This window comes from Impatiens glandulifera, chromosome 3 (assembly GCF_907164915.1).
Source record: "Impatiens glandulifera chromosome 3, dImpGla2.1, whole genome shotgun sequence".
NCBI lineage: Eukaryota > Viridiplantae > Streptophyta > Magnoliopsida > Ericales > Balsaminaceae > Impatiens > Impatiens glandulifera.
The window spans coordinates 14817740-14829887 of record NC_061864.1 but is presented as its reverse complement, the minus strand read 5'-3'; the positions used below and the strand labels follow the sequence as shown (position 1 = coordinate 14829887).

Below are 12148 nucleotides of genomic sequence, written 5' to 3'. Positions count from 1 at the left end.
AGAATCGATGATAACCGGATGGACCGGTTGGGGTAACCAGAATTAACTCGGGATCACCGGATAATCCGATCAAAATGATCCGGGTTCATTCGGTGGGCCCAATTGGGCCGGCTCGAGGAAGATTGGAAAACCGGTATTTTCGCTTGCCTTTAGTGGAAGAGATCGTTCGGCGGCGATTCGCGGCCGGGTTTTGGACCGGCAGATTGTATCCGGTCTGTGCCAATTTGAATTCCAGTGGGAGATATATATACATTTGATTATAACTTAAGATTATACTTAAATATTTTTATATTGTTATTATTTTCAAATTAATTAATTAAATTATTATTTTTTTGAAAAATGTTTATGTATATTAAAATGAATAAAAATCGTTTAAAAATGACGACAAAAACATTGCAATATAATTAAAAAACAAAAAATAAGAAAACGTTACTCAATATGTTATCAGACTCTTAAATACTCGAGAAAAACAATTAACTCAATTACAATCTCTACCGTTATATATAGAAGAAAAAAAATGTTTTCAACCTAAATTTAGATATCATTATATTATTTAAGTTTGACATTTTCTAAAATCAACTTCAACAATTTTAGTTGAAGAAGTTCAATTCATTAATAATTTTCATCTTATTTGTAAAAGAAATCTTTAAAATGGACATACAAATTATAAAAAAATATTAAGAAAAAGATATAAAAGACAGAACTTTTTTTTGGTATTTTTAGGAATTTTTATTTTAATTCATTCAAAGAACATTAGTGACATGAATTTAAAAATAAATAGAAGAAACATTTCTTATAATTTTTTTGTAAATCTTATTTTCAATAAATGAAGATGGTGTTTATTATGATATACTTTATCTTTATTTTTAATCAAAATGACAATATACCCTCATATATTCCAAATAATTCTGGCAGGATATCTGGACCCATTCTTTTTTCACTTTTTATATCCTTGGAGACACTAAAGTATGACCAGGTGGAGACACTAACATTCTTCCTGAAGAATTAGTACTCAATTGAACAATTTTCTACCAAATCAAAATATCCACTTTAGAATAACATAAGCTTTAGAAAGACTTCCTTAAAACATATTTGATTTAATAACCACAATGAGGTTCACCATTTAATAGAAAGTTGAGAGATGCAATATTGGCAAGAACATTCAAGAACATCTTCCTATATATCGAGTTCACTTTCAATCATTGTGCAACCATCTTCCAAAGTTATGCAATCAAAAGAATTAGCATATGATCCTAATAACTAGCAAAATGCCATATGGGCAACTTGATAGTATGTATCAAACTGAAGAAGAAGACAATCTAATGCATAAGATGTCACTGAACTACAAAATGGGCGTTAAGAATACAACCTGCCTTTTTGGATTCCAAAACCTGGCTTTTATTTCTCATGTGGTTCTTTGCTCTTAGCTTCACTTGCCGGTACTGTCTGCATAAGGGTACCAGGTGCTATTAGAGAAAGCTGACGAGGAGAAACAATAATAGTTCAAACTGAGAAATAATGAGGGGAGGTAACTGGGGATCCAAAGCTCTGCATTTATCAATCAAAGTTATCATCCAATCAAGACAAATAATGCATTAATTTGAGCATCAAGGAGGATGTTAAACCTTTAAATATAGGGAATGTCCCTCATTTTTTAGGTTTACTTGCTCCCTTTGTCTAGTCTTCAGTTTCTCAACTAAAATTAAACATTACATTTTATATGCCTAAGTTTCTGTCTCAAGCAGGTCCCAGCCCTATCTTTCCATTTGTTGTAATAGCTATCATTATATTATATTGGAATAATGTTGCTTAATATAATATGATGAGATTTATTTTAAAGGTAAACCTTGTGTTCATAACTATCGCAGAAATGCGATTCCTCGTACCAGCAACTATCCAAAAGGAAAAGAACATGAGGAAGAAAGTAGAAAAATGGAAAGGATAACATAAACAATAGGAGGCTTTAATCTATAAATAATGAAAAGCCTAGTAACAAATTAGAGAACAAAACACCATTCTAATAAATAACAACCAAATAAATCCATCGTATACTACTCGCCCAATGAAAGCCATAGTATGCCAACTGGAACCATCACATTGTCTTCAAATCTTCCTTCTTAGTCTTCATCTTCACATCTGAATTCGATCTACTAATCTAATCCTATGTGAGCTCACGTATTGATCTACTCATTTAGTCCTACGTGAGCTCTCCACTTACCATCATCCTTATCTCCCTTAGAAGATACATCCAACCAACTGTACATATCTTCAAAGTTCAAATTATTCATGCACCAATTCTTCTAATCGGATGGCTCCCCGTTGATTAAAGCATACTCCACCACTAACGATGAAATGCCTCCCATTAACACCAACTTACTATATATGCTCCCTCCAATACCAACAATGAGAATTCATAAGTGATTAGATTTGTGCCTTGTTTGGTTAAGGGTTATGTAATGGTTTGAAGGGGTTAAGAGGTAATTTTATGAGAAAAAAAGAAGGTTACCAAAAGAGCAAGTCCAGAGAAGAAATTTCTTAGGTGAGAGTCCGAGCAACAAACTGTTCTTCATTCATTTCATTGATTGATATTCTCCAACTAGCTCACCTCTATTTAAAGTCATAATGATTGCATATATTATTTATTTAATAACAAACTAACAACTGTCTAACATGGGTAAAGTAAATAACATAATAAACTTCAAGAGCCTCTTTACTTTACTAATAGGACAACTGAATCACCAGCAGGAGGCATAAGTCTCATAATGTTGCTACAGCTTATAGCATCTGTCAGACTAGTGGTTCAACCACAACAACAATAGTTGTGGCTATTTCAACATATCTGGTTTAGAGGCCAACATCCTCAATATGAATTGAAAAAGAAATTGCTGGGTCCTATTTCCAAGAACTCTCGCCGCAATATTAGATTCCATAGCAATCTTGACTCTTCCATGAAAGAGACTCAAGAGGTCAACAACGCACTGCTTCTTCCTACAATGTTGTTCAGAAGGGTCAAATTGAAAACCCTCCTGCATTTATGATGAACCTCTTGTTCCTAAGCTTTCAAAGAATCTTGCTTGTTCATCCTCATCAAATCCACGTATGGATTTTCAAGGTTCCTTTGTTACAACTTCTGTTAGCACATAATTTGAAAGCTCCAACCAAGATGAGAAATATCATACACGTCAAACACTGTCCCTTGATTGTTCTACTTCCTTGGTTACTAATTCATTGTGTCGCCAGATAATTTTTGCGACAATAAAAAATATGACTACGCATATTCTTTAACTATGATGTTTTTGATCTATGTTCTTGTATGCTCACCAATCCTGTAGACATTAACCCATCTAAGCCTCCCAAGATTTGCAAAAACTGTTCTCAATATTCACGGGTAAGGATTTCGAGTAACCTACTATTTTGTATTTTGGAAGTATCTTCTGCATGAGAAATTGAAGCTTAATCCACATGGCGTCTAAGTTGCAAGACTCTTCATTTTGGCATTTTAACCTAATCAAGTTTTCTCTTTCAACCAAAGGGATGATGCATAATGGATATACATTGAAGGATTACCATTGCAGATAAAGAAATATTCATGGATATCTATTGATTTGTATTCTGTTAACATAAATGAATCCTCTTGAGGCATAATCCAAATTTATCTAATAAGCTCATCCTAGTGTGTTGCCTTCCTAATGCTCAGAGAAGTACTACAATCTAAATGGGCAAATGCAGCACATGTATTGCCCTTTTAATAAGGACTAAACAATCCACTAATAGAAGCAGAATCACAAATCTGATTTGTAGATGATAGCAATTAGTAAGAGAAACCCAAGTAGCAAATAAAGCGAAGCTTGATATGCAGTTCAGATGAGATGGAGTAAAATATGAAATTAGGTTTGTAGATGAGATACCAAATTAGGCTTGTAGATGTTATGAACGACGGAGGCACCAGCAAGAAGAGAACAAATGACGACGACAGATGACCAGGCTAGGGACGGTGTCCCCGTTGGCTGTCTCCCTCCCCCAAATTTCTGGTTCATCCCTATAAGATTAGTATGTAGAAGAGATCGGTTTAGTCGTCTATCTTGCTATAACATCGATTATGTCGGTTCGGTCTAGTTGTTTTATTAGATGGGAAATTTGATTAAACAACCTCAAAATGAGGTTATTTGATCTGGTGGTGATTTACTAATTAAATTGCGTTTGTGGTATTTTTATTTTTTTTTTTGACGAAATTACCCTTGTAGCGAAACGCTAAGCTAAGTGAATTAAGTTTAGTATAAATACTCTAATTTTTTCATTTTTTTCATTTTCTTTCTCTCTCTTCTCTTGTTCTCTCTTTCACGGCGGCGACGGAGGCAGGTGCGGCGTGGCGGCAGTTTAACCTAAATCGATTTGCACGATCTTCATTTCTTTCCAACCCTAAACCTAAATCGATTTACACTATCTTCATATATTTCAAACCCTAACCCTAAACCTATTTTGCATACAGGTCAGGTGAAGGATGATTCTAAGGTGTCGATTCTAAGGATGTTTCCATTATATTCTCAAACCCTTCTGTTCTTATTTGGTTTATATTGTTTCATATTTATTATTTGGTTCGTTCATATCATATTGGTTCATATTTCTGGTTCATATTTCTGTTTCAGGGAAGTTTCGCTAAGTGCTTAGCGTTTCGCTAAGTGCTTAGCGTTTCGTACGGATGGTGGTTCACATCGCTAAACAGTATCAGAATCATGGTCTCAAACTTTATGATTTGTTACATGTACAAACAAAACTTGAATAAACTATTTAGTTTGAAAACTATTATTTTGTCAATTTAAACTGAGTCTTTTGTTGCAGGAAGGAAGCATGGGTCTTCTGAAAAGTGTTGAGAAATTCAAGCCTCAAGTTGGTTGCAGGTTTTCTACTTATGCATACAGGTGGATAAGGCAATCCATTAGGAAGGCGATTTTCCAGCACTCTAGAACGATCCGCCTTCCAGTAAAATATTATTCCTTTCAAGAAGCTAAAGCAAAATGGGAGCAGCCAAGGACCTATGCCTATGCTAACTTGGTTATATAGGAAAGGATTTTAGACTAATTGGAGATGCTATTTTTTACTTATTCTCATTTCAATTATTGGGAAAAAAAATATAGTAATCTCTTCAAAAGTTTGTTTTTTAATTGGTAATAGATTTTGTATATATGAAAACATATAATATGTAGTTCACAGTTGTAATTGTAATTTTTTAGTTCATGTGGTAAAAAAGAATAATATTTTTGATAAGACTATTTGTTCTTGGTACAATTTCATTTATGCAGAGCTCTTTTATTCATTGATAGAAGTGAAGTTCTAGTTCTTTATACTATTAAGATAAAAACAAGATCTAAAAGGCATTTCAAGATTCAAATTTATGTAAGTGAACCCCATATTTGAAGTAATGTTCTTATAAAAACTATTCAAAAAAGGTGTGATTTTTTTCAGATTTCGATTATACTCCATCATGAATGTCTTAAATATGGAATCGAATCCAAGTCATCACGGACTTGAACCAAATGATCAAAAGTTCAATTCAGATTAGATAGTTAGATAGCTCGGATCGGTTTGTATTCTTACCCAACCAAGGTACATTCATCATAATTCATAAGATGTGTTACCAATATTTTGTTATAAAAATTGATTGAAAGTTTAAAATTTGGTTCTCTACAATAGTTGAAAGATTAAACAACACAAATAAGAAGAACCTCTCTATTCTATTCAACTAACAAACTAATAATGAACAACATCATTAACATGAAGATTCAACCATTCAAATAAAAATCTAATCACCCCATGAAGACTTCCCACAAATGAAGAATTCACAATATCATCAGGAACAAAACCAGCTTCTTTCATCTCATCAAACAATTCAAATGCCTCATCCGATCTTCCCACCTTCGACAAACCCGAAATCATCGCAGTATAACTCACGAAACGCTAAGCACTTAGCGAAACGCTAAGCACTTAGCGAAACGCTAAGCACTTAGCGAAACGCTAAGCACTTAGCGAAACTTCCCTGAAACAGAAATATGAACCAATATGATATGAACGAACCAAATAATAAATATGAAACAATATAAACCAAATAAGAACAGAAGGGTTTGAGAATATCATGGAAACATCCTTAAATCGACACCTTAGAATCATCCTTCACCTGACCTGAATGCAAAATAGGTTTAGGGTTAGGGTTTGAAAGAAATGATAAGATAGTGTAAATCGATTTAGGTTTAGTGTTTGAAAGAAATGAAGATCGTGCAAATCGATTTAGGTTAGACCGCCGCCCCACTGCATCTGCCTCTGTCGCCTCCGTCGCCTCTGTCGCCGCCGCCGTGAAAGAGAGAACAAGAGAAGAGAGAGAAAGAAAATGAAAAAATTAAAAAATTAGAGTATTTATACTAAACTTAATTCACTTAGCGAAACGCTAAGTTCCTTAGCGTTTCGCTACAAGGGTAATTTCGTCAAAAAAAAATAAAAATACCACGAACGCAATTTAATTAGTAAATCACCACCAGATCAAATAACCTCATCTTTGAGGTTATTTAATCAAATTTCCCTATTAGATTCGATTGTTTCGGTTTAATTTAGTTGTAATAAATAAATAATATATATATATATATATATATATAATAATAATAATAAATTATATGAAAAAAAAATATATATATATATATAATATAATAAATTAAAAATAAAAATATTAATTGAGAAACATTATCCTAAATAAAGAAAAAACATATCGTTGTTGATTAAACCGTAAATGTTTTATTATTTACAGAAAATTATAAATCATTCAGAATTCGGTCGGTGTAATTATTTCAGTCCTTTTCTGTTGGTTCAATTAAGATTTTTTTGTTTTGCCTATCCCAAGAAATATATATTGTTGTATTAGTTTAAAGTACAATTAGTGAATTAACCTAGTTATTAAATTGATTTAAAAGGAAAACATATTTTATTAGGGGAAAACTTTTTTTTATTAGGGGAACACTTAACCTATTAAATTATTAATGTTATACATAATTTTATCTTGATTTAAAAGTTCAAAGAGAAGAGTGGGTGTTGAATTCTAATGTAATAGTTAATTAATAACGGTTTTAATTTTGAAATAATAATTTCAACTTCTGAGACAAAACTAAATAAATAAATGGAAATGGTGATATATAAATAAAAAAGCAATAAAACTGAAAATTGAGACTAAAAAATATCAAAATATTTACTTATTGATAAACTCTTAATAGTGTTTTTATAATAAATAAATATTGAATGTTAGACAAATTATGTGAGATTTGCACTGTAACACTTTGAAATAAAAACATACAGTTAATAACACAATTCCGATAATAAATAAATAAAAAAGTATATTTTATAGTCAATATATCTAAATTCTTGACAATATAAAGTATCAACTATTTTATATTATAACTAACCACTTTAAATAATAAAATAAATAATATTTTTTCTATGATAACAAAATAATTAACGCCAATTTATTTCATTATAATTGTTATTCAATCAATTAATCATTTCTTTCAATTGATTTTTTATTAATTCGATTATTTAAATATATTAATATATAATAATAAAATAAAAAATATTAATTTAATATAAAGAGTATTTTAATATTTTGAATAATAAATTGAATGATATGATAAATGAGAGTGATATGATTTAGGGATGGCAATGAGGTGGGGAATGCATTTATCATCTCTTGTCTCGTTTTTATTTCAGGGATTTTTTTAATATCATCCCCGCTCCGTTCAATTTCATTCGATTTCAGGTAATTCCCGCGGGACATCGTTAATAAAATATTTATAAAAAAAATATAAAAAAATATAAATAATTTTTTAAATATAATATATATTATAATATATTAAAATTTTATATTATTATAAAAAAATAAATTTACTACTCTTATAAAATATAATTAATAAATAAATATATTGGTGATTTTATATATTTAATTGTGTTTATAGTGTTCGGGGCAGAATCAATGTGAGATCAGGGCGGAGGACAACAATATCATTCTCGTCCCATCCCCGTTCGGTTTTGGAAGAAAATCGTCTAAAATTGGACAATTCAGTTTGGTTTTCGTGGGGCGGTTTCAAATTGTCATCCTTAATATGATGTTTTTGGGTTATAAGTAGGGATGACAACGGGTACCCTACCCGCTGAGTAGTGAAGTACACATTTCCGTACCCGATTTTCATTTTACTACCCAAACCCAACAGGTATCTCTATATCTTTCTCATCCCCGTCGGGTACCCGATCCCCGACAAGTACCCCATTACCCGATTAAAATGTAAATTTATATATTTTATTAAAACTAAATAAAAAATATCTTGAAAATAGTAATATGAAAATATAAAAAAAAAAAATAGAAGTATTATTTACCTATACAGTATGTTATAGATTTTGAAAGACATAACAATTTTGTTGTTATTATAAACGAATAAGAAAATATAGAGGAAATATTGAAAAATATTAAGAGATGAAGATGAATAAGTAATGTGAGAGAGATAATTTTTTACAAATTAAAAGATAAGATTAAAGAGTGATGGAGAAAAAAGTTTCTTATAATAAAAAAAAGTGTGAAAAAGAATGAAGTATTTATAAAAACAAAATAAATTATGTAATTATGATAATAATAATAATGAGGATATGAAAAGTCATATTAATATTCCGCACACTCTCCATTCCCAACCTCATACCCGGTAAGTTACTTTCTCCCCTCTCTCATATTCAATCTCGAAGGCTCGAACCCAATTTAACATACCTGAATCCGACCATCGGCTACCCACAGGTATCGGGCATACGGGTACCCAAATCCGAACAAAACCCTAATAAAAAGAAGAGAATTAGGCCTTATTGCTCGGGTCCTATTGTTTTCCGCGGATCTTAATTCATCCGCTTTCGCAATTGCTCCAGCTCCGGAAAGACATGGATATAAGTTAAAAGTTATTTAAATAATTGATGATAATTTTGAAATATGTATATATTTTTGATAAAAAATTTTTTTAAAGAGAATTAATATATAAGAAAAAATAGAAAAATAATAATTTAAAATATAAAATATTTTAATATTTTAAATAATAAATTAAATAATACAATGAAGGAGATATTAGGAGATATTGATATTTTTGAGTCATAAATTATTTAAATAATGTATATCGAATATCCATATACAATATTTTATGAATACTCAACCGTCAACAAAGGTTTATGATTCAGTACTTAAATATTTGACGCGCAAAACAATTGTTATTCTTTCTTTTGTTGGGATTTTGTACACGTTTCCTCACATATAAATCTATATACTTGAGATTTTAACATTAATATCTCATATAAATGATAAACTATGAAGAATTAAATATTAGAAATTGTTCAATACAATATTGTAGTTTTGTCTATGAAAATATTAAACATTAAAAAAAAGGTGTATTTAGAAGTAGTTGTATTTTAGTGATTTTAAAAATAATATAAAATTTTATTATATATTATATAATTTTACATAATATAAAATTTAAAAATTTATATCAATAATATTTGACTTTATATAAGGGCGAAGAATTTGAAGAGATATGGTTAGCCAAATATGATCAATGTTTCTAATAGTTTAGATTGTGCAATTATCTACAAGAAAGTTGCATCATAACTTAATAATAAGTATATTTTTTGTTTCGTGTAATGCGTTGTAGTTACAATTATACGATTTTTTTTAATGAAATAATATTATTCTTTTAAATAAAATAAAAAATAAATCTTTTGTTTAATCTTATCCCTCCATTTTGGATCCTTAATCTTGTTAGTAACTACTTGATCACTAAGTCACAATTATTTATTTATTTTATAAATGAAACTATATATAGACTATAGTTATATATATATATGTATTGATTAAAGAAAGAAAATGATGTTAGAGACTTCTTGACCAGTTCCATATAAAGATGCTTGTACTTTAATTAGTTATGTGATAAAAGCATCAGTTTGCATTTATTTGAATAAATCCAAATTATTTAAAAAAAATATTTATTGGTATTATTTTAAGAAGATTAGCATATTTGAATCATATTTAATTATAACTGGATTTAAAAAAAATATGTTTATTATAGATCTTATTGAGTTATATAAATAACTAAATCTAATAAAATATCATTTAACTCTATTTATCTCTAACATCATTCAATTTAATTTACAAGTATTAAAATACTCTTTATTTTAAATTATTATTTTTTATTATAATTTCTTAAAAATAAAAAAAAAAAAAATAATTCTCAATATCATTACTAATCTTAACATTTAAGATATAAAATAACTATGGTTAACTAACTAACTAAACAGGCATATAATTTTTTTAGGAATCGTTTAAAATAAAATAAAATAAAATAAAACGCGTTACTAAATCTTGCCCACACCAAACCATCTCAAGCCCACACCAAACACCAAACCATAGCAAGTTACCAACACCCACACAGCCTTCCTCTGTTATCTCAAAAGCCTATATATATATATATACAAGTTACAACCTCGTATCTCTCTCTATATTCTCTTATCTTTCATACCAATCTTAATTTTATGTCGATGATCACTATCAGAAAGAACGGTCACGGTGAGTGGAAGCACTTGCACCAACTAGAATGGAACACTGATTACCAAAACACTTTCAAATGCGATGGCTGCAAGGAACTGGGAATCGGCCCGAGATATCGTTGCGATCGCTGCGATTACAATCTCCACAAGCTATGTCACGAGGTAGTACTGCAGCACTCTAATTCTACTACTAGTACTAGGATCGCCCACGACCATTTCCCAGGCGATACGTTCGAGTTCCTACCCTTCCCTCCTCACACCCCGTCGGGTCGCTTCTGTGACGCGTGCGGGAAACGGGTCTGCGGTTTCGTGTACCACTGCAAGGAAAAAGGGTGGGATTTACACCCTTGCTGTAGCAATCTCGAGACCAAGATCCACGTCGACGGTACGGATTTCTTCCTCAATCTGCCCCTGACCGCCGTCGGATCATCGGGTGCTGTCAGTTGTCGGAAAAATTGTCTGTGGTGCCGGAAACGAAGTTTGAAGGGGACTAAGGAGTGGGTCCCTGGGTGGTCTTATGTGTCCAGCTGCGGGGATTATCGAGTACATGTGTATTGCTTGACAGAGATTCTGATTGAGGCATGGAAGAAAATGGAGATGATCAAGAAGAAGAAGAAGGGTAATACTAATAATAGTGATGTGGGATCATCGATTAATTTGAAGGAATTGGCTAGGAAGAATAGCAGAAGCAGGGGGGATCATGGGTTTTTATGGAAGGCGGCCTTGTTCGTCAGGACTCTCGTTGGCCTTATATTTGGAGATCCAACGGTTGTCTTTTCTACTATCTTTCTCGACCTGCTCACCAGATGATTACAATTTACAAATGATGATGAAGATCAATGATGAATGATGATATATGGCTCTTCTTGTTGAATTCCCTGATCGTGATCAAATTGACGACGACGACGACGACCGACATCCTTGCTATATATCCCAAGATGATCAAGAAACGATCAAACCGAATTCAGAAACATGTATGTTTTGTTAATTTGTATCAATACTGAACAACCATTATATTCTCGGGTTTCAATGGTATCCTATTATATATATCTTGATTTCGAAAAAACCCTTTTTGATTATGGAATTGATTTCAGATTAATTGATACAAATTTCCAAAATCATAAGCCTAGGATTGAATTTGAATACCAAGTGTAATACCTGGGGGAAGAAATCGAGGAAGACAACAAGATTTTGAATCAAATTAAATACAGAAAACATCCAGGGGGGCTAGTCTGAAAGGGTGGTAGTAATTAGAGGGCCATTTGAGGAAATGATAACAAAATTTGTTCCTTGTTGAGCTAAAATCACATCTTCAAATTTTGAGACAACAGGAGGATCGAATGAGTCATAAGAATTTAGGGGGGTAGAATTTTTCAATCAGAAAATTGCAAACCTCAAATTCTCCTCCCTGCTGTTCCCTGCTCCTGGTCTGCCGCATTAGACTAGTGTCAAAACTCTGCATTATTAGACAGACCCTCTCCATCTCAACCTGCAAAAACAAATTGGTCTAAACGGAAACATGGTTTTGGATTTTGGGTATGATTCA

The 12148-nt window shown here is 31.4% G+C and overlaps 1 protein-coding gene across 1 annotated transcript; it reads left to right on the top strand.

Annotated features, from left to right (window-relative positions):
* Window positions 1-10590: 10590 nt before the first annotated feature.
* On the top strand, window positions 10591-11423 carry LOC124933056. The gene has a single exon (XM_047473781.1). It carries the CDS (start codon window positions 10594-10596, stop codon window positions 11410-11412), a length of 819 nt encoding a protein of 272 aa, XP_047329737.1. The 5' UTR covers window positions 10591-10593; the 3' UTR covers window positions 11413-11423.
* The last annotated feature ends 725 nt before the right edge of the window (window positions 11424-12148 follow it).